This window comes from Leptosomus discolor, chromosome 6, assembly GCF_034619465.1.
Source record: "Leptosomus discolor isolate bLepDis1 chromosome 6, bLepDis1.hap2, whole genome shotgun sequence".
Taxonomy (NCBI): Eukaryota; Metazoa; Chordata; class Aves; order Leptosomiformes; family Leptosomidae; genus Leptosomus; species Leptosomus discolor.
Window position 1 is genome coordinate 63765890 of NC_141396.1, and position 23837 is coordinate 63789726.

Consider the following 23837-nt stretch of genomic DNA (forward strand, 5'->3'; position numbering starts at 1 on the left):
TTGAAACTACACGGGGGGAGTCTTGCCCCCACCCCCCCACCCCCAATCACACTGCGGAATTGCAGCTTCCGAAACCTGCGGCATGTGCAGCCTGGGAGCCAGCTGCTCGCTGGCTCTTAACAGGCAAAGCTTGCTGACACACAGAACCTTCCCTCTTTCTGTGTTTCCTCTCCATTTCTCATCCTCGCCTGCGGACGCTAAAGAAATGACACGATCCGAGGCTGCAAAACTACACTGCCACTGCATTTCAAACCACGGGCACGATGCCGGAGCTCTCTGTCCCTGCTTTGCAGCCCAAAGGACTCTGAATCTCTTGCTTAACTCTTCTGCTGTTTCTGCTGCCGAATGGCCTGTAGAAAGATGTCCTTCACTTGGTCCATTGTGTCTTGAAACAGTTTAAAGTCTTCCTCTTTCTTTCTCCCAGCAGCCTCCAAAGCATCCTTCAGAGCTTCGTTCTCAGCCAGCTGGATCACAAGCCTACGAGGAAACAAAAGGGAAACTTTCATGTGAGCCGCGGAGCTTCAAAGCAAATTAGAACAGTGCTTCAGCTCTGGGGGAGAAAACAGAGAAACACATGCTCTCTGCTCGTTTTATGACAGGCATGAGAAAGAGCAGACTTAACGCTTGGTCCTTCTCTCTTTGAGACAGGGTATTAGATGACCAAGATACTTTTCAGATCTGTTTTGTTAAAGATTGTCATTTTATTTTCACTAACAAGCTTGCAATCGACGCACAAGGACAGAAAAGGGAAAAAAAAAAAGGCGTCGTCCTTGCACGTGTTTTGTGTTGCTTAATACTTGCATTAGCTTAACTCTTCTGGATAGCGGTATAATTACGAGGAAATTTGTGTAAGGATGACCTAGACAAACTCAAACCAGAGGATCTGCCGTTTCTACAGAGTTTGCTAGGTTTTCTCTTCTGAGGAGCGGGTGCAGGTAGTGCCACTGCTGGAAGGACAGCCATGAATTGTAGCTATTGTAGGTAACCCAGCACGGAAAGAGGGAAACCGTACCTTGTGCTCAGCTCCTCTACCTGCGATTCCAGAGGCAACTTGGAGGGCTGGGCTGCAGAGGGCTCCTTCCTGCCACCCACAGTCAAGGGGAGCCTGGAGTGACTCGCAGACGGGCCTGTCGATTTAATCACGACATGGAGTTTTAGGAAAACATTTTCACGGGTAGCGCACTGAGTAAATATCAGGAAACGGTGAATCAGTGCTAAGGAATCTGTTAAGTTCTATGTATATCCATGAAGATACCGCAAATGTATAGGACAGGCTTTTATTTTAATCTCCTTTCAGCAAAACGCAAACACGATGAGTTTGCACTGCAGGGCTAAACGCAGGAATGTGTGTGCCTACCTGTTTAGAGCAGAAAAAAATCCAAAATATTTAAGTGGCGAAAAAAAATGGATGAGAGAAACAGTTGAAAAGGATTATTTTAATGTTTATCTTGTCGTTGTGTTGCCTCCCGAATGCCCGTGATAACGTTTGCGTGTGGCACACGCTTCTGTTTTGACCCCCAGCACAAACACTGCCCAGGGTAAGTGCAGGAAAGCACTTCAACGTGTACTTCAACCTAAGGTTCTGATTCAGGAATGCTCCCCTCATTTCAAAGGGACACGGGACCTTTTTTCAGGGTTATAGGGAAAATACGATTCGAATTTACTGCTGGGATGGGAGGAGCAAAAACCCTGGGGTCGGCCAGTGAACGCCTGCAAGGGAAGAAGGCTCAGAGGAGACAGGCAAGGACGATGGGCTCAGGAAGCTCAGAAAAGAAGGTAGAGAGTGACCACAGCCGTTGTAGAGGATGCTGAACTCCCCCAACCAACAGCAAGGGGGCCGGAGGGTGGTCTTTGCTGCAGACAAAGGGCTGATCAGTCGAGTAAATGGGAATGGACTTCCCTAAAACGACCAACAGAGCCTTGAGCCAGCCACTGACAGGCCTTAAATTGGGATGCGTCCTTTTAATTCTGCTCTTAACCTTCAGATGAATCTCTCGGGCAGAAGTGCACAGGGAACACAGCAGTGGGCACGGCGGCAACACAGAGCAGTGTCAAGTTTGCTCTGTAGACTGTGATCCCGTGGAAGAAAACACGTTGCAAAAGTCCTGCTCCCACTTAAATCTGTGACAAAATCCTCTTCAACTAAGTGCGGCCAGGATTTCACCTCCTGGCTTGGCCCACTGGCCTGAGTCGGTCCAAATCGCGGTGTGTAAGTTCAAGCCCTTGTGGAGGTTTGACAGATAAAAGAGTCCAAATGTTGTTGCTGTCCATTAACCACGGTGGGACGGGGGACATAGGTGCAGATAAGGGCTCCACCTCACCTGCTTTGCTCCTCAGGGGGGGTTTCTGTGCGCTCCTGTTCCTCCCTGGGTCCTTTTGCAGTTTTTCAAGCTGCTGTTCCAACACGACACATCGCCGCCGCTCTTCCTGAAGCCTCTTCTCAGCTTCTAAGGCTTTGTCGCTGCCTTCCTCCACCCTGATGGGCAAAAAAAGGTGGTTCAGCTTATTTATTTCACGACTAGCAAGCATCAGTCAGTCTTGATACTCAATCCTTCAGGCTGCACAGCTCCCAACAGAGGGAAAAGGAGAATTTTCCGTGCACCCACAGGCAGAAATCCCAGCACAATTGTTCCAGATGTCATCCTCCAGATTTGCCCACCAGACTTAACTAGTGAGTACAGTGAATGGAAGTTGCCCAGGTCCCTTAACACTGGCTACTCGGGTGAACTGACCACTCAGACGAGCAGCCAAGCTGCAGATTGCTGAGGAGAGATCTTTTATTACAGGAATCATAAACTGTGGGGTTTTTTTAAACACTCCGGGAAAATTTGGAAGGAAAATAGTTTATAAAACCGCTGTCTCGTATTTAGCTGTTTTGCGTCAGTTATCTGCAAGAAAGAAAAGAAAATTGACGTTGCTTTTAATAAACGTGGCCCTTAGACACTACTGTGGAAGGGAGTGAGTGGAAAAGAAAGGGATGGTTCACGCTGCAGCACAGAGCAGAGGGGCAAAGTGCCTCAATTCACCCCCAAAAAACATCTTAGAAAAGCAACTACAAAAAATTTGACATGCGCCCACAGCTGCAGTCAGTGGTGCATCTCCTGGTACCAAATGATTTAAAGGAGTTTAAAGCTAGAGAGAAACCTGAATTGACTCGCTGTGTGGTATAGTGCAGAATAAAGGAATTTCCTTCTTGACCCCACGGGTGATAGCTGACTAATCCCTGAATCAAAAGGCTGGACCAGTCTTAGTTCCCTCCTAGTTGGCATAGCTAAAAAAAAAATATTACGACTGTGATAAAATTATATCGCTCTCTTAAAAATCTAGCTACAGGCAAGACTCTGACCTCCTGTGGCAGTAAATTACCAGACTGGTGACGTGCTATGAGAAATTGTGTTTCCCTCGGTGGTTCTGAAGTCACTAAACTTTCACTTGACCAGGTCTTCCCCCAGCATCCACAACCAGCGGAGGAAAAACGACAAGGCTAGCTGGTTTTTATTAAATCTTCTGCCAATATGAATAACAAACTAAAACGTTCCTCTGGCTCTTCCCCTTCCCCCAGCAGGGCCCAATCCTCCGAACCCTTTACGTTCTGCTCCGCAGTGACTGTGCAGCCCCGTCCTAAATCCTGGCAGCTGCTGTTCAAAACCACCACTCGTGTAACCCTTCCCAGTGCTCCTCTCTTGACTTAAGCACTACGTGCACTGCTTGAGCTTCGCTGCCCCACGCTCTGACAGGGGAAGAGGAGGAATGCACCATTTTTTTTTTTTTTACACATATTCACGTTGAAATGTGACCGGGTGCTCTATTATCCTGAGGTCCTCCAAGAGTTATTGCACGCGGTCTCACGGAATTTACTTTACCTGCAGGAGCTCTTGATAAATGTGCCGTTACTGTGGAGGTGCTGAATCATCAGTCTGCGGTACGTTTTACAAGCGACTCTGCATTTCATTGACTCCACGTTCTCCATGACCCCACGTTTGTGACGGCCCCATTTCAGCCATCACTCACACCTCCATCCTCCTCTAATTGCATAGCTCTATTACACTCACCGGACTTACAAACAGGAATAAAAGTCTCCCCGTTTGTATTTCCAGGATTTAGCCCTTAAAAGCACAGGGGATGATACCTTTACCACAGTTACCAAAAAACGTGTTTTCCTGACTGCGATGAATTGTACGGCACAAAAGCCAGACAAGCGAGGAATGGTAACTAGCGTAAAATCACGCAAGCAAATAGTGCCTGTTGTATTCAAAAGTGCACAGACAAATACATACCTTCCCACAGGCTGTAACGCAGATTTGGGAATCTAATAATATACGTACTCTAACTGCGAAAAAAAGCAGTAGCTAGAAGGTATGTAGACAGAAAAGACTTTGCTTCCTGCCCTCCTAAAACTGGCTTTTAACACCATCTTAAATTGAACTGAATAATAGAAAAGAAAAAAAAAAATCACTGCTATGCTTCAGTTGAACCAGAAGGAATTCATTTAAAAGAGGATACAGCGAAACTTAAAAGAGTGTGAATCTGGCACAGAAGTCAGATTGTAACTATAATTACAGTATTTACTACTGATGAATAATATTGCTGCCTAAATCAGACCACACACATAAACACACGAATTTTAGTTTTATCTAGGTGCAGCAAGCTTGAAGACGACACTGTTTTCTCTGTCCTTTGTTCTAAAAGAATAATAATAATAAAAATGAATCATCAACTAGGCGGGGAAATTGAGCAGAAAAAATTTAAAAGCCCCTCTTGAGGGAAAAGCTCACGCTGGCAGCGTGGGGGTGCACCGTACAGCCTCTCCCACGTCTCAAGCGCTCCGTCATCGCAGCATCCCACAAAGGATCCTGGCGGAATCAGCCTCTACCTTTTCTGCAGCACAGTGACCAGCTCCAGGAGCCTGTTCCGTTCCACTTCAGCAGCCTGGCAGAGCGCCTTGTGCTCTGTGACCTGCGTCTGCAGCACCTCCAAATCCGGGCTGTCAGCGCCAGCGAGCCTAAAAGCAGCAGAAGCGTAGAGAGTTTGTTTCCCATTTCAGCAACAAAAGAAAGGAAACAAAGAGGGGATTTGAAAACCCTATCAAAATACACTCGTCTGAAGACTAAGCTAGAATGCAGAGCCAGGCTCCCTACCTCCCCCCAGCACCAATCTCTACGCTGCAATAAAGGAAAGAGAAAGATTTGGAAATAAAGCCACTGTGAGTTTCACTAGAAAGGGGTTTTCCCTCGCAAGGAGGCTTCCCCTTCCCATCACCCCTGAAACCAAACTTCCACCCCTGAGCAAGCCACGATCGCTGACTCTCCTCCCTTTGCTACTGCCCAAGTAAAACAAGCCTGTACGTGGGCTCTCCAAAAGCTAAGCCTTTAAGCGGCACGCTGTTGATTTTCTCCCACTGAAAGGCTTCAGGCAGCATCAGTACAACGGCTGTTCTTGTGCCTGATACCTGACGAAAGGAAGGGGCAGTTTTCCCACGCATCCCATTATTATGTACTTCATCACTTCTCCCATCTCTCCCTGCAAGAGTATTCAGGAATATGTCCTTTAGAGCAAAAAGCAGGAGAAAACGTGGTGACTGGGGGTAAAAAGGGAAAAATGGGATTTATGGGGAAATAAAACTAGAAATCGATTAAAAAATTGAGACAGCAAGAAGACATTAGAGCCTTTGGCAGCAGGTAGGAAAGGACGGTGAAAGAAGCTGTTCACAGCACCAAGGCAGACACGGACAAGGTTTGCCAGCAGCTCGCGGAGCGTGGCGGGAAACCTCCCGTGTTTTCGAGGAAGTTGATGCACGTACCTTCCAGGCGTGAGGTTAGTACCGGGAAGGAAAGGCTGCGTGGCGGCGGACTCGACAAGCGTATGGCCCATCTTGGACACTGTGCTGGGAGGAAGAAAGCTTTGTGAAGCCCTGAGCTCTCCAGAGGGCAGTCGTCCAAGAACTCCGGACCTTTTCCAGTGTCTGTGTTTATTGCTGCCTTGTAGGGAAAAATCTCCCAGAGCTTCCTAAGTGGGTATCACTCCGGCTCTGCATACACAATAGCTCAGCTTGCTCCCCGACTCCAAAACACTGCTGCAAAAACACCTCGTGTCTCCGTTTTAGGCAAAAACTACCGGGCAGCGTTCGAGCTCTGCGCTTCTGGGGATACTTTGCTGGCCCTCCAGACCGGCCTGGAGGAGCTCCACGGCACAGAGGAGCCCCACAGCAGCTCGTGAGCAGGAATTTCTCTCGATCCCGCTTGGCTCCAGCTGAGCACGCGGCCACACAGGCGGCCACTGCTGCTCTGCTGCCTCAGACCCTGGCAGGGAGCACCCTGATCTTGCACCTTCCCCCACTAGGATGAGGGACAAGCACAGGTTACTGTGCATGTTTTACGTGCTTTCACAACCAACAGAACCCCTGCTCTGCAGCCACGTGCGCAGCTTTTCTTTCCAAATGCCCTTTAAAAGTACCTTTATACAGTTTTCTGAACCCTTCTGCTTTGTGGAGACGCTCAGGAAGAGCTGTCAGGCTTACTGCTGCAAGAGGAGGAGTGAACTGGTAACACGAGAGTATCACCTCCACTCTGGATGAGTTTTATGCATAATGACAGGTGTGCTCGGGAGGTAAAATTCAAGTTTTCCAAACTTGAGCTCCGCTGCCTCAAGGCAAGTCCTCCACGTTTCCTTGCCTTTAGGCTGCAGCTAACAGAGGATAAAGCCTTCGTATTGTGGAAGAGGCAGAGCTGCCTTCCAGGCTAGGAGTGGTTAACCCCCAAAATCAAGTGAAGGCTGATAACGACAGGAGCGGCCCAGTCTAACAATGCAGACTTTTCTTTCGACATCTCCGAGGGGCTTTAGCTCCTATTTATAGCATTTTTCATGTCATCTTTCCTGATAGGAAAAGATGATTCACTAAAGTAAAATGAAACAGAGAGTTCATCAGCATATTAAAGTTAATGGAAGGAGTGAGCCCTGCTGACCAAGTCATTAACGGCTCTTGCAGTTCTCAGACTCCCTCGTTGCCCACCTGCCAGGTCAGCTGGTTTCGTGACCGAGCGGTGTCGGCCACGTACACAAGCAGTCAGTTATGCATCGCACTTAGCGGTTTCTACAAAGCCATTACCCAACCTCGTTTTCCCACTTGCCTTCCTGCTTACCGTCAGCAGCCCTACGAAGTAAAAAAGTGGCTAAAATGCAGATTTGCTCCGTGAGAGCACAACTTCTGCAGAGTTAGAGGTGGGAGAATAAAGCCAGTCAGAGGGGTATAGCAGTGGAGATGCAGGCACAAAGTCAGGATGCTCTAACTCTAACTCAAAAAGAGCGAGAAGAGCTTTTCTTAAATTTTGTAGTAAAGCTCTACTTAGACTCGGGGATACATCTGACGATTTACAAGCCAAATTCATTAGAAGCCCCGTTTCTCATAAGAGGGAAGAATCACAGGCACTTAAGCTAACCACATAGACATCCTCTGAGCTGCAGAAAGGGAATTAGCTGCGCTGCCATCATGCCAAATGCAGTAATGTCTGCAAGTCTGTGTATCTTTCTCTGTTCCAGGACGAAAGTCGACGAGATAACGTGATTAGAGATTCCCATATACTGTAAACAGGCTGCCACAGCTGTTGGCACACAGCACTTGTGGTTGGAGCCAACTGCCTGGGAAAACCACGCTTCTGAATAACTCCCAATCATTTTCAACATTGACATTGGGGGCTTCTTACCGAGCAGATCCAATCCTTCCAACCTGATTGCTGCCTGATGCCAGAGGCTTAAACAGAGTAAAACCTGGATCTTCCAAGGGTTCAGAAGGTGGTGGGTCAGCAGCTCCTGAACGGTCCCCTTGATGGGCAGATTCCTTCTGTTGATGTTGGAGCAGGTTATAAAACCAGTTACGCAGTTCAAAGGAAAATAGCTGCGTCCGTGCCTAATCAGCAGCTTAAGATCATTGCTACGAGCATGCCAGAAGGTTTGAGTTACAGGACTTCCTCAGAAACTTTTCTTTCGTTTCTATCCATTGCAGGATGGAAACAACAAAAGTCAGTAAAAAGTTGCAATTTCATATGAAATCCTAAGGGGGCACACAGTGTTGCTAGAGAACCCGCAGCACAGCACCACCGCTACTGGTGCCAGCATGGCTGGTTTGTGTCCCTAACCCAAGTTTTACCTTGGGTTCAACGCTCTAGCTCCCATTACCGAGGGACCTGACAGACTGAAAATCTCACCACGGCCCTCTGAGGGTGTTAGATCAATGGGAATAGATCTCAAAGGATTACAACGTGCGCTCCTCCAGCTCGTTTCTTCTGGCTCTCTACCTGGAGTGCGAGTTGCCCAATCTCCTCTTCCAGCTCTTTAACCTTTGCCTCTCGTTCAGCCACCATCTGTCTGAGCTGCTCTAGAAGGCAGTTTTGCTTCTGAACCTCGCTGTTCAAGTGCTGCCCTAGCATCTGCTGGGACTCCTTGTTCTTCTCATCCTGCTGGTTCAGGTGCTCCTGCATTTGCTTCTGCTGGTTCTGATAACACAGAAACAAAGAGTGAGACACTGACTTTTGTACACAACGATCATTAAGACTCTTTGGGTGTTACACCCCCCAAGACAAACACCCGTTTAGGAATGCTGGGACAAGCCACTGCCCTGCCAAGCCCCTTCCTCAGCGTAAGCACGCTGATGTCACTAGTGCTGCTCCAAGAATCTGGTCCGTTACGTTTTAAGCACGAGATCACCTTGTCTTGCTCGTGGCGTCTGTGCCTTGAGAAGACTGCACAGCACATCTACGGGCAATGCCCAGACACACGTGGCTGGGTAAGGACCATCCATCCCCACTGTGGGTCATATCAAGACTTTAGTGACTGGATGGTGCAAGTAGAAAAGACCTGAGCAATTGAGAGATTCAGCTTTCTGGCAGGTTTGCTACTCGGTGTGGCAGAAAAGAGAGCACGAAAGGCTGGCCTTTGACAAAGAAGGTGACTTTTTCATAAATTGGATACGAGTAAAGCTTTCAATGTGCTTTTTGTGAAATTAGAACACAGATTGTGCAGTAGTGGCAGTAAAAGATGAGGGATGTATGAGACAACAGCTATGAGGCTAGGCTGCTTTATCAATGGGCTTTGGAGTTTTTCTCACACTGACAAATCTAACACTTGTTGGACAGTTTGTTCCGTCAAGCCAACCAACTGCAAGCAAGGTGCTTCTTTGATGTAAGGGATAAAACAAGTTAACCCTTCCTTCCCAAGGAAACTCCCATCTTTCTGTAACAATTTTAGTGAGAATGCTCAGGCTGTGCAAAAGTGACCACAGTTATTTGGCTCCCCTGCAATCTGCCTAATCTGCTGGTCCGTACCCGTATTCCCCACGGCTGCCTGGTGGGCAGAAAGGCAAATGCCAGCTTAGTCATAAGCATGTCTTCGCTAAAACCGAGGTACAGAAGCAAGGAAATGTGATTTGAAACTTGGGAGGGGCTGGATCAGGAAACACAGAACTAACCCTACTAGAAAGTGGCATGTTTTCCACTAATGGTTTTTTATTATTGTAATTGGGGAAGACTATTTAGAATCATGGCAGGACGAAAGGATGCCGCAAGACCATGAGAGCAGCCATTTATTTCAGCATAACTGCACCTCGAGTCTCTGCTAAAACTCTTGGTTTCGAGGAGGCCAAATCCCCTCAGCTACTGCGAATGGGTGGGCGCGTGGTTTAGTGCACGGGGTTCAGCTCGTGCGTTTTGGGCTGCGTCCCGCACCAAATGAGAGGGCAAGACGGCAGGCATTCTAAGGAAAAAAAATATCTCCCAATGAGCTGAAAGCAGGACAAAGTCCAGCTTCCTGAGTCAGGAATGAAGCCCTTCCTACTAGACAATCCTACTTCAATGCTGCTGCAAAACGTTTCCTCCGATACTTGCAGCTTAGAGCCACTTTGCTGCAACTGTGTCACGCCTGGTGCCGTCTCGCAGCCTTTACACAACCCGATGCAAAAGGGCTTTGGCTGACTAGGCAACCTCCGCTTGTCACAGTTTGATTCATCAGGCCCCTGTACACCTGAAGGTTGTCTATGTCACCGTGTCATTAAACAACACCATGTTTCATCACCGATCTGCAGGGGCTGGGACCAACAGGAATAGCCAAGACTGTACCAGTAAGGCGTCTATGAGCTCATCGTCGTGTTTTCCTTTCTCCAGCAAGGTGACGATCTGTTCCTTCAGCGTCTTCACCTCGCTGCACAGCACTTTGTTCCTGGCTTTCGATGCCTCAAGTTTTCTTTTCACTTCCTCGTGACTTTTTTGGAGAGCATCGCGTTCCCCACTGAGTTTCTGCAGTGATGCAAACACACCAAGGGAAATGACAGCGACAGCCTATCACCCAGCCCCAGGTGCTCTGGTGAGCTAAAGGAATCACCCAGCACCTGGGAGAACCTAAAAAAAAAATAGAACTGGCATACCCCATCATCCCGAAGCAAGTAGAAATTACAAGTGCTACTACTCGCTGCCTGCTTGCCAGCATCAAAAAAAGGTCTGTCTGCTCAGGAATACGAGTGGACTAGGTTGCTTCAGTAAATGCCAGGAAGCAAATAATAATTTTGTGTTAAAATCTCATTCTGTAGGCTCCTGCTTTTTCATTTGCCTCATCGTTCTCCACGGGGAAGCTCTCTTCCAGCCAGATACAGGGGGGGGATGCCACACTGTCTCCCAGAAGCTGCCCTTGGCATATGCTGCCCCTTGTGCCATGCCTTCACCCAGATGAAGCCGGCCAGGGAGCACGCTAGAAGTGAAGTAGTAACGGAGAAGTGCGAGGGAAGTTACTGTGAACGAAGCCTGAAACACAAAGGCACAAGTGGGACCATGCAGGCTACAGCTATTGAGGAAAGCCTTCCCTGTGCTGCGTGCCTGTAGCCACAAATCTTCTCTTTCCTTCTCATGGCCAAGAGGGAAAGGTGGGCATCAGCCCATTGCTCATTTTGTTGCCCAGTTAAACTGTGGTGAGAAAAGCAGGAGCTAATCAAGCTCCGGGATGGTGCCAGGCAGCCTCTACGGAAGCGACTACAGTGAAGAAGCACAGGGAGATGCGCTTTGCTAACCTGGGTAGGTGCAGCTGACCCCAGCTACCCAGGTTTCTTGTGGACACAGGGCTACACATCCTTTCCACCTCGGGGTTTACCACGTGTGCCACTAGCTATAGCCTCCCTCAACCCCTCAACAACGGTTGCCCGTTTATTTTTGTGGCAATTCCATGTGACAGACAAACGGTGGGACCCATTTTCGGAATGCCTCTTAGAGGGCGTCTGGCGTCGCTCTCAACGTTATCCTCTTCAAATGTAGAAGGCCACAGCCACCCAGATACGTGCGGTGTGAGGGGGACGTTTGTACTTAACACCACATGAAGAACGGCCAAAGGGTGAGAGGGATGCTACAGCCTTCGGATGCAGCTGTAGCAGGGATTTTCTCTGCGTCCACCTTCAGTACAAAGCCAGTACCAGCTGCATTGCAACCCAGGGCCTCCCTCCCTCTTTCCAACATCACCCATCAGGCACAGTTGTCAGATGGCCACATTTCAGGCCAGGCAGACGTATCTGACACACCGATCATGAAGCAGAGGGGAAGACCAAACCTTGTACTGCAGAGGCAGGCCTGGCCACGTAAGAGTGCGGTACCGAAAACACACGGGGAAGCCCTTTGCTCAGTCTGTGAACTATGGCAGGACTTCCTCCAGCAGATCAAATGGGTTCCTGACATTGTCTCCTGGTAGGGTGTAACATACACCCTGAAGGTCAGGCAAGTTATTACACACTATATACCCACACAGCTCAAGGTTTTTTACCTCCAAGGTTTCTTTCTTTTCTTTTTCCAAGCTGCGAATCTTCAGCAAGTTCTTCTTTTGGGCTGACAACTTTCTCGGATCAGTAAGTGCCAGCAATTCCTCATCAATCTCACTCAGTGATGTTCTGGTCTTGTTTTGACCCAACTGATTCTCCAGCTCTCGAACCTAGGGGACAATAATGACGACTCATCCAGAGGCTTTACCAGGGGTACAGTGGTCCAGCATCAAAGAGGACATCACCAAAAGGAGCTCAGAGTGTAGCATCATATTACTTCTTGACCTTATTGTGGTTAACTAACATAAAGCAGTGTCTGCTCTTTCAAATTTAAATTTGTTAGCTGCTAACAAACATGCAGATGTCTACAGCATCTGTGCAGGGAGGAGATGTGACACCAGACCTACAGGAGAGTCAGGACATGTGGGAGATCTGTGCCTTACTGGAGCCACGTGTGGAGGCCAGGCAGACACTCCAAAGCATCCTGAATGCCACTAAACACGTGTGGGCAACAGAATAATACCTTAGATCGCCTCTAAAAGGGCAGACACCCACTCACCCCTATACACTTAAGCACCTTGGTCTGTAGCAGAATCACCATCCAGGATGTCCACAATCCAAGGCACAGTTCATCAGCCTCAACACAGGTACCTAGCACTGGTCTAGATGTCTTGGGATACTGGAGACCCATATGATGCAGGATTTACAAGTCTCTGGAGAGATGACCAGAGGTCAGAGGGACACCCTATGGCATCTGGGCTGGCATTAGACACTTAGGTGCAGCCAAGTGAACTCAGCCCCTGCATCCCAGCTCTTCACCACAGACTTCTTCGAGAGTCAGTAGAGGGAAACGGGCACTGCTACAGCACAGTTCCTCTGCCCTGTTCTGGAGGTGCCTCCCAAGAGGGGATGCACCTTTTGACTCAGTGACTGTATTGACAAGATCCCCACTGACTACACAAGGGGCCTGAGGAGGCTGGCTCAGAGAGAAACTTCTGCAGTACCGTAGAGTACAGTACGTGCAGTCTTCAGATGAATCCCAGCCAGGGGGTCTCATGGAAGGAAGATGTAATCGGCTCAAGGGAAAATTCAGTCAATCAGTGCAAAAATCAAAAGTTTGTTGGCATATAATTAAACAGCGGAAAAATGGAAAAATACGTATCAAATTGCCTGAGAGAAGTTTGATTTAAGATGGAGACAGAACTGCCTCCCTGTCTCCAGCCGACATTTCGGCTAGACTGTGCCCTTCAGGAGATTCAAGAGTTAAAGATTTTACTCAAGTTCCTGGGGGAACAACTTGAAAAACTTATCTGGCCTCAATTCTTCCCATCTGACTTTAGGCACTGAACAAAGGTGTCCAAGTCAGAGCACAGACACTGGCAGGGCTCCTTCAACACTCAGTGGAGAGAGGCACCTTCAAACCATCCTGGGGTTTTAACTAGGCTGCCACAGCTCTCCAAGGTCCCTGAACTCTCTCCTTCAACAAAGATGTGAAAGATTCCCAGCTTAAACACTGAAACTTGCATGTTTGCAATAGACTAATTAAAATAGTTTGCAGGAACTCCGAAAGACACATCAACACATATTTAAAATTTAACACCCCACCTCCCCACACATATGTGCACACACACATATAAACATACCAAAAAACTATATAAAAGTTACCATAAAGTGTTTTATTCTAACAGTTGCTTCCTTCAACAGAGAAAAACCTGGCCATCTATTTGCAGTAAGCACTGCAAAGTACTGGGATATGCCTTATAAGCAGGTACAAATGTTAGGAATTAGGTAAAGAAGAACTAAGAGTATCTTTAACTCAAACTGAGGGAACACCTCGACGTAGAAAGAGCATCCCAGACCCAGCACCACGCAGGGTCTTAACTCACCTTGCTTTGGAGAACAAGAATTTGCTGGGCTCGTCCACGCCAGCTGCCAGAATTGGTCAAGAGACTTTGAATATTCACATCGTCACCAACTTCATTTGCTAAAAGCTACGAAAAAGGGATGAACACCAACAATAAGGCTAGGCTCAAATACACGGGTTGGGGAGAGGGGAGGGAAAGCTACTCTTCCCAGCGGCAAACACAAAACACTGTATCTATAAGCAGGGGCCATTCTTTATCGCCTGTATCTGACCCCCTGTACCCCACGTGATGGAAGCTCTTTCAGATCGTTGCCACGGTACAGGGTGTTGATGCTTAGGAGGGGTTGGGCTAACGTGAATTATTTCACTTTGTGAGGTGGGTCATTCGGTATTTGGACGTTTGAGTAATATCCTTTGAGTTTTGAAAAACGTGAATCGGTGGTTTGCTGCCTGCCGACGGGGAGGGTCAAATCGTACCATCCAGCTGGGTGTCAAACTGCGCTAGTGTTGTAAAAACGAGGATTTCAAGTTCGTCACCGAGGTTGACTAAGCGTTACTAACAGGTTTCCATATTAGTTTTGATATCATGAACACTTAACCAGAACGAAACAGGAACAGAGTAGAGCTATTTTCTTAATACACACCCTTGCCACCAGGAATTGAGCCAATCTCTCTTGCACAGTTCTGACACAGCCACATTAACGAGAGCTAAAGTTAGTATGAAGAGCATTTAAATTATTTATAAAAAGGTCAGCAGAGTTCTATTTTTAGGACCATATCCTCTACTCTGATCCGCATTGCAGGTCTCTTCTGCAAAGTAATGAAACCCAAGGAAACAGAGCACATAGTAACACGTTAAAATCCATCACAAATCAAAGAGGAAAAGGTTACGCCGGATGTCACTCCAACAAACTGTTGTTTAAACATGTGCTGTAGTTCAAGTGTGGCCTTTAATCCCGTTGACTTCCACGGGACCGAAGCCTACACTGAAAGTCAATACACAATCAAACGTTTCGGAAAGGAGGAATGGGCCTGAACGTATGCTGCAAGTCAGTCACAAACCTATTTGGCTGAACTGGGACTTAGAAACCTTCAAGAATCTGAGCCCATCGTGGCAAAAGAAATACTGGACGCAGGCATCCAGCTATGGTGGCAGAGCATGAAGGCTGTGTGTCCACGTGCACGCCTTCCCAACGCAACCACTACACCCCTGGATTTTCTTACCTCCTTACACTTCACTGAAATACTTCATGGAGGTTAATCAAAGCTCAACAGAAAAGCAGCTTCCTGATTTCCCAAGAATATACCTCTCGCACGGGATCCCAGCCACAGACTCTGTCCTGCAACAGTACCTTTTGGGTCATCTTCAGCTCCTGCTTTGCAGACTGGAGTTGGTTACGATACTCCGTCACTTTGAAGTTGGCTGTGGTTAATTTTTCTTGCAATGCTTTCACCTCTGGACTTTCAGCCTTTGAAGAGAAGAATGTACTTGGGGAGAACGGAATCCTCAGGGAAAAACTGAAGTGATTAAGATCCACAGACCCATCAGGATCGCAGAATCTTTTTTCCCCAGACCCATGCAAATGCCTTCCCTCGTTTTTGGGGTCACAGAGAAGGTACAAACAGAGCAAATTGGTTATAAAACTAGTGACACGGGTACATCCTTGTCATGAGGAAAGGACTGTGCAATGGGAGAGAACTAAATTTTCCCTTTTCAATTACAATTCGTACCAAGTTTCCTTCTATCATCTGCAGAATTGATTGCTTGATTCCTGCATCACCACCACCAAGAGAATGTATTTTTTCTATGGCTGTCTGTAGCTGGAAAAAAAAAAAAAAACAACATTGTTATTATAGAATGAACACAGTGAAGAGCACATCTCCATGGAATAGTAATTAGTAAAAAAGTACAACAGCGGTTTTGATGATCCTGGATGTTTACTTACTCTAGAAAAAAAAAAAAAGTACTTCATTTTCCCCTTGATTTTTTAAACACAATCAGTAGGAAAGCATATAATTTTTTTCCTGAAACGCTTCCCAAAGAAGCACATGTTATTTTACTGTGGAATAACTTCAGTGAAAACGTCTCTGGATCCGCTGAGATGGGATCTGTTATCAAGTGTGGAGACTTCTGGGGGATTTTATCACCATAGGTTCATAAAGTAAGTGTTTATATACCTAAATGCAAATCCAGTACCGTACAGATCAGGATGCTGTCTCTAGATTCTGGATGCCAGTTTACCCATTTTGAAAGAAAATCACAGGATATTTCATAAAAAGCACATAGTTCTACTCACCAGAGGAATGTAAAAGGAGAAACGACTACCTAAAGCCCTATAGCTGAGATTCAGTAACGATGTTAAAGCTATTTTCTTTAGCTGGTGGCTCTAAAGTAGCATTTCTCAAGCCGTGAAGGGTATCTCTCCTGTTGGTTGCCACAGCAAAGGCAGGCAGTCATATAGTCCCTCCTGGTCTGAATCATGCCCAATGTTGAGGTTGCAAAGACTTCTTACTGGAGGGGAGGGCAGGGAATTTGGAGCTGGAAAGGCCAGGAAGTGTTGCTTTAAAGGGCTGAGACTTCATTCTTTGAGGTGGGTGGGAAATCTTGACTATTTGCCCCAATTAAAGAAGGCTGTAAGGAGCAGCTTCTTCATTAAAGTGATACCAGGGGAAACCCGGCGTGTAACTCGGAGCCAGCTGCAACTTCACCCCTTCTTTGCAAGTCAGTCAATGGTTGGGCCACCCTTTCTATCCAGCTCATCAAGTCTTTCAGTCAATGGACTGAGAACGAGACATTTCAGCTAGTGGTGGCAGCTGCTAGGTCAAATCCTAAGGAAGCTTTCTGCAAACATCCATTTGCAGCCTTTGTTTACATCTACCACCCTTTGCCAAGCGATTGCTCAACGGCCACACCTTCCATTTTGTTTGTGGGAATGTAGTCATGTTAAAACACTTACGATTTACATATTTTTCGGTCTTCATACGAGCAAAGAGCTAACAATTATGTAAAAGGACAGTGTTTTCCACTGGGGAAAGCGCATCTTGTGAGGCATTTGGAAGGTACCATCACCACAATTCATTTTGCAGAGCTTAAGGCATCAAGAAGTAGGCAGAGGGGATGAGATTCGACTCACAAATTAACACGTTCCTTGCTCTCGGCGTGGGTGTCTCTATAAAGAATGGAGTCTCCTCAATACGACCAGGGAAGTCTAATCTTCACCTCACTCTACAGCAGACACCTACACTACATCGAGTGGAGGGACTGACTGCACACTCGGTCTTGTTGCCCACCCACAGCTGTCTAGTCCCCTCGGAGGCATCCGAGGGTACCCCGGAGGCCTTCGGCTGCTCGCCAGCACTGCCTGTCCTGTCACGTCTAACAGCCCTGCAGGGATGTCTGAGAGGTCAAGTGACATCACAGACTGGACTTTTACGCTCCTGTGTGGGCAACTGAATTGCACTTTAGCTGTCTTGGCTCTTCCTACAACCAATGGAAAAAGACGAGTGTGTCTAGACAGTGATCTTCTCTCTCATCCCTCAACATTTTTCATGGATACCTCCCACTGTCCACATCGCTTTCTTTTTACCCATCTTTTACACCTTCATATAGTTCTACTGAACAAGTAGAACCCACAAACTCAGCCAGTGACCATTAGTTTAGAGAAGAGCCACCCCAAATGAGGTTAGGAGAAAATACAGCCCATTGACCAGGTTTCAGCGGGTTCACGTTGCGGTTCATCTTTACCTCAGACGAGACAGGTTGCTGTGTTTGGGTTTGATTCTGATGGCGCTGGTGTCTAAGAACAGATTAGCTCATATCTAAAGTGTCCATCACTGCTCTGACCAGCAATTATTGCTTCTTGAAAATTTCTGTTTGCGTTGAGTTTGATTTCCTTTCCGGAAATGCCTGTGGTCCCTTCTTTTGGGTCAAGATCTGACGATATTTTAAGTTTGTGTTTGAATAACGGTCATTACAATGCTACAGTAGGGGATTATAACCAAGTGGATTTTACTTGAAATTATTCACGGCTTGCTCCCCTACTTGTGTGATTTTCTAGGTCCCCAGCTACACGGGATGTTTCTTAGCCAGCCTGCCAACTGTTTGACAAGACTCCTCTGACCAAAACGCTCTGGATTTCTGCAGGAGTCCTCAAAAATTTAATCTACCATTTCTTGATCTTTCAGGTAACTAGAGCACAATTCAGATAGAGGCACAATTCCTGATCAGAAGTGATTATGAAAGATGCAGTCAAAATGCATCTGTCAGCATGACAAATGTTATTGATCCATTGACATGCTGTCTCTGTTCTGGAAGTACTTATGCCAGAAAACAGCTTTCATTATGTGGATTAATAAAGTTTCGAAGAATAGAGTACCAATTCATGACTGGTATTAACAAAGTGGGAATGTAAGACATAATAATATGAAATTTGTACCTTCTCTCAAAAAAAAACCACCAGAAAAATATCATTGCCATACTGTTAGAAAAGCCCTTGTGCTTCAAATCCAAGTGAACACCCTTTCCCAGCTGCTCCTTTCTGCAAAGGTGAAAACAGCTGAGGGCACACATCCCTCCTATCATGGACAGACATTACCAGAACTCAAAGCAAACACAGATTTAAGAGCAAATTCAAAATGGGAGCATGAATCAAATCCAGTTTCTACAGCTCCTCTATCCCAAAGGCTGGATTTCTCTGGTTTAGCATGCAAAAGAGAACAAGAAAAAATGCCTCACTTCTCTCTCCAGCTCTTTGATTTTGTTATTCAGTTGCTTCACTTTGGCTTTTTCACTCTCAGCCTCGGCAGTTATCTCACGATTCTTTTTGGCCAATTCAACTATTTTAGTAGCTGCGACATCTCCAGCTAAACCAGCCGCCCCTGAAAAGTATACATAAAAGCAAAGGACATGTCTTAGAGGCAAGATTCAGCACAGATGACGCTTTTCTTCTCTGTCCAGTGCACAATGTTCTTTTATTGTCTAATCCATTTCTCTCAGAGCTGTGCCAGGCACTTAAATGAACAAGTGAGGGAAAAGAGGCGTCAGCGGCTCCAGCTGGATCGCCTGCTCCTTTCAGCCAGCATCACACTGTGGCTAGCAAAGCCACGTTTCACACTTCAGCAACAGCCACACATCAAAAGGCCACAACAGCGGTGGTAGCAACATTACCACAGAGAAAGGGTAGAGGTGTTTTTCTGCTCGCCGCTGTGAAGGACAGTTATGAACAGGTTTTTGAGGCATATTACAGAAAAAGACAACGCTCTGTTTCGCACTGGTTGTTTACTACTGGAGGAGCTGCTGAAACAGAGGTGCGAACTTTTCCAGACATCTGTCCTAAAAGGTCAGGCACACTGTGACAGTTGGGCCCTGGATAAGGTCCAGGAAATGTCATTGTGCCTATTTATATGTCCCTTGAGATTATACATGGAGCCTTTACTGTATTACACGTTTAATTGCTCTTTTAAACTGGTACTTCATTCACCTCCTCAGCAGAGAGGGTTTGGTTAGTGTCACGGATAAAGCAACCCCCAGGACTGGCTCGTGTGTCACTCGTGTTCTTGTGAACATCACAAAGGTCAAGAAAAGTTCTTGCACAAGTGCAAAACTAATATGATTGTACACCATGTCCATGGAAACCTCTAGCTCAGCAACGAGCACGACCCTGCAACAACAAATCCTTGGTGGGATAAATGAAGATGGAACTGGGCTCTCGTCATTCTTCTTAACTCTTCCATCCTCCTTCAGCGCTCTGAAGTAATGACTTTTCTACTGACATCCATGAAGATTATATTGAAGAACCAGGGTGAGATGCAAGGATGACAGATTACTCTGAAGTGAATTCTGAGTCCCACAAAACCCCTACAGACATTAAAGGGGCAATGCAGAATATAGCTGAGAACAGAATATGACTCTATATCACTATTTAAAACCCTGTGGAGAGCATAAATTTATTATTTTTAAAAGCATTTCCACTGTTCTCACTCCTTTATGTGATTTGTGTTTCTCTTCTCATCTAAAAGCTACTTTCTCCCTAGTTTTCATGACAAATAATGCCTGGTAAGGATCACAGTAAGTACTAAACTCACCAAAAGCCAGGCTGTTGCTTCCACGTGATGGTCTTCGAACACACTGTACACATTTAACCAAAGCTTTTAATTCCCAAACAATGTGGGCGAATCTCTTGCCACGATGTAGACAGGGAAGACAGAGGCATGAGGCAAACTGCTGCAAGCTGGCATACGAGTCAGCCAGAGAAGCTGCAACAGCACCCCTGGCTCCAGACCTGACCCAGTAATAGCTCATCGTGTCTCCTACATACAGCTAGAGAGAGATTCTACGAATTAAGGCGTAATTTAAGTGTTACTTATTTCTGCTTATTGCTGGTTTCCCCCTTCTCTATTAGCCCGGTCACCACCGCTGCCCTGAACAACAGTGGCACCCAGTGGAGGAGGTGCAACCTGCACAGTTCAGCTTCCCGAGGACACCCAAGCCACTTTAGAAGCTGGACTTTGCATTCCCCCAGCACCCTGCTCAGACAAACGAAAGGAGCCTCCACAAGGAATTTAACACCACGTAGCACAGAAAGCTGCAACACTGTTCTTGGACATTAACAGAGAGTTTTCCAAGCCACGATTTCTACGAATCATCGGGTTTTGTGCCGATAATAGCAAGCTTGCAGAAGATCTGTAAGGAACAGAGGGCACTGCGCCCCCCAGAAGAGCGTTCTACTTCTTTTCAGGGACACATCATTATCAATAACACCTTAGGTCTGACCTGCCTGACTACCAGAAGTCATTTGGTCCTTTCCACAGCTCCCTGAGATGGGGAATAGCAGTATTCAGATTTTGCAGCTCATGGCACTGAAGGGGAGAGCAAGTGTACGTGCCATTCCATGCGTGAGTGCTGACCTGTCAAACCACCGTGAGGAACCTCCCTCTGCAAATAAAGCAATGAGACTCCTTACACGGGAGAGACAGGGATGTCCAGCAAACTCTGCAAATGCAAACCAGTGTCAGACCCTTGCAAGTTGAGGGAGCAACTCTGAGCGTTGACTAAATCTATACACCGGTGTCCAAGTATTTTCAAAGTTCGGAGGCAAGTGGTTTCAGTGCTATTGCAAATTCCTGCAGGCTCAACAGAGCTCTCGGTTGAGAGCTGAATTTTGATTCTTCCTGGCAAAAGCTTATTACAGGAGTGGAAAGGGAGGCAACCAAAATATGACCAAAATACTCCTTTTTAATATAAAGCAGGTGAAGAGATGTCACATGAATATTTCACTGCCCGGAGCTCACAATGACTCTGTCATCCTACCTCTATTGTCACCACCATCAAGCAAACACTGGTACTAACACAGCGAGAATACAAAGTTTACCGTGCTTACCTGACAAAGCTAATCTGTCCTCCGGGATTTTTTTCTGGAGTTGCTTTATTTCAAAGTCTTTCTCTGTCAGCAGTTTGTATAGTCTGCAGTTCTCATCTTGGACCTCTCGAAGCTGATTCTGGAGCTGCTCGTTCTCAAGCTCAAGCAACCTGGGAAAAAAATAAGCCATAATGGCAAATGTCACTGTAATGTGCTTCAGATTCCAGGAGTAAAATAATTAAATGACTGTATGCTGGATGAGCTGAGTTCATCAGGAGTGAGTTTACTGAATTAAGCAGAATATCCTAAACCTCAGATCAGAACACCAGATGATCTGATCTATCCCTATAACTTATTTCTTCTTAAAAAATTCTGCACTGCCTTGTGTTGTCTGGGGCAAAACATCACAGAACAGGTACCTTTTCAGTGCTCTTGAGGTTACTGAATAGTCTTGTCTCACTCAGTCTTATGTATCTGGTTCCTCAGAGGAAATCAGAAGGGTTCACCATCCAGCATCCACGGCATCCAGGCTTTCCTTTCTGTACTTACCAAAGCTAACAGAAGCCAACAGCGCACCAGCTACAAAAGCTGCTGCTGAGGTTCTTGAAAAAGGAATGCTTCATAGCAACTCACAAAAGACCAATTTCCTCTGCCCCTATCTGATTTTCTTGGAACCCCACCAGGATGGACTGGCATCAGTTTGTATTTTTGGAATTCATTTAGAAACCAAGGCTATCAAAAAGCGCTCTGAACAGGAGGAAATAGCCTCTTGCTTCTCCTGTTCTTCGGTACATTGAGTAACATTCATGAGTTTCATCTCTCTGAGACATCCAGAGAATTAATAACTCCAATCTCTTTGCTGTCCTTACATGATGGTACTGCAAAGGTAAAACCAAGAAGCTAAGGCCTCAGGGGCTCAACTCAATTGTGGGCACGCAGGCATCTATTTGAGATGCCCCAGGATTAGCTGAGCTCCCTATGTGAGGCCAGCAGCCACCACGCAGGGCTCTTGGGAAAACCTCTGGAGCCCAGGCAGAGAATTGAGAGCATCTCAGAGAGCGCTCGCCACCCCTGTGCGGACATCTGAGCCAACCCCAAGAATTACTACCATCCTCCAACTTCAAGCTGTCAGCCAGATTCCTCCAGACAGCAGCACTTCAGGATAGAAATGAACCTGTCTCCATCCCCCAGAGAGGGGGGATGTGCTAAGCGAAGTCATACTGACACAAATAGGTTTGGGGTAGAGATCCTGCTGGCTCAAGCCAGCAGCTCCCGTTCTGCCTGCCTCTGAGCTTCCTCTTTTCTCCCCTCTGACTTTCCAGGCAAGGTCCCACTCCATACACAGGGGTGTCTCTCTGTGAGCAGCAAGCCAAAATGCACACAAAAGGCCAAGGAGGTCTAGTCAATACAACCAGCGTCGCCTACAGACCAGCTGCCACTGTGGGGTGATGCAAACGGCTCTCAAACTGCCACGGAGTGAGCTGATGAGGGGACTCAGTTCAGTTACAGGTGCCATTTGGGCTGCCCACCCATCCCCCAGCTGCTGAAGGGTGCAGACCTCCTGTGTCCTGGAAGTTTCCGATACCCTACAGCATCTCAGACACCATTAGACACCTAAGCCAGGCAGATGATTTGACCTCTAGGTTCTTATTATCTACACTGTGACTCTGAATGCCTACATTTTGGTGATTTAATCTGGAATAGTGTCCCACTCCTTTGGCCTACAGAGAGATTGCTCCAAACTACAACAGGAGTAAGTTACTTGGATGATCACAGAGACTTGGATAAAGCTCAGTTGTTACAGTATAGACCCGTGGCTGTAGACATATCCACAGCCAGACAAGTCAGCTACCTTTGGCTTGCACCCATTGGTTGCTTTGCCCTTACCTGCCTCTGGAAATTTCTCATGTAGGGGACTAGTTTGTTTTCAAGGATAGGCAGGAATGAACCAACAGTTCCGAGGATGTCAGTGATCCTGAGTGACTGGATTTTGTCAGAGGGCAGCCAGCTGCCCCTAGCCTGTCACGCTTAATCCCGCTGTCCTTCTGCTCTCTGTTTGTGAAACACTGATAATACAGTGCACACCACAACGCTCTGAGGATAAACATGTTAGGGACAGCGAGAGTCTCCTCAGGATAATGAAAGCCCAACATGTGAAGACATGACACAGGTTGTGTAAGAGCATATGAAAATAGAATTCTGTGAGTTCCTGAAGGAACGGTGCTGCTATGCCTTTACCTTTTGCTGTTATCTTCATTTACAGGCTGTCCTGTTTCAAACAGGTTTAGATCACTCGAGATTCCGAAAGTCTCCTCTGCGTTGCCATTGTCACCCTTCTGACTGTCCTGCTTTTCCTTCTGACTGTCCTGCTTTTCCTTCTTCCTCTCCATTACATTTTGCAGCCGCCTTTGCTGCTGTTCTTGATAAGCCTTAAACTGCCTTTTAAAATGTTCATCCGCTTTTCTGTCTGACTCCATTGTTTACTAAAAGCATAACAAGAAGAGAATAAAAGAGACAGAGATCAACATCGCTTTGAAAAACGTCCTCTTCCAGCAGCTGCTTCGCCGTTTTTCTTCACTGACCTCTGCGTGATCTCCCTGACACCGCCTCCTCTCAGCCACTGGGCTCTTCAGTCCCACTGCCTTGCTTCAAGGGCCTCTTCCCATAAATGGCTTTCAAATCGTCTTCAAAAAGGTTTTCGGGTCTTTTTCACTCTATCATTCAAAAAAGCAATGTTTTAAAATGTTTTTAAACAGATTCTGTTGAAATAAACATTTTTACAGAAGAGCAAGTTGGGGTCAAATCCATGCCAGCGTGGCAACCCCATTATACT

The 23837-nt window shown here is 46.7% G+C and overlaps 1 protein-coding gene across 2 annotated transcripts; it reads right to left on the reverse strand.

The window, feature by feature from the left end:
• Window positions 1-317: 317 nt before the first annotated feature.
• LOC147415379 (coiled-coil domain-containing protein 13-like) lies at window positions 318-23481 on the reverse strand. Of its 2 annotated transcripts, XM_086467003.1 has the most exons (15): window positions 23243-23481; window positions 21026-21174; window positions 18382-18524; window positions 15378-15467; window positions 14999-15115; window positions 13669-13773; window positions 11788-11952; window positions 10107-10283; window positions 8292-8489; window positions 7701-7837; window positions 5801-5884; window positions 4874-5002; window positions 2322-2476; window positions 1013-1127; window positions 318-477 (listed from the first exon to the last, which is right to left on the reverse strand). In XM_086467003.1, the coding sequence occupies exons 1-15, from the start codon at window positions 23479-23481 to the stop codon at window positions 318-320; spliced, it is 2163 nt and encodes a 720-aa protein (XP_086323129.1). The 2 variants fall into 2 exon arrangements, with proteins under 2 accessions (XP_086323129.1, XP_086323130.1); XM_086467004.1 differs by lacking the exon at window positions 5801-5884.
• Between the last annotated feature and the right edge of the window lie 356 nt (window positions 23482-23837).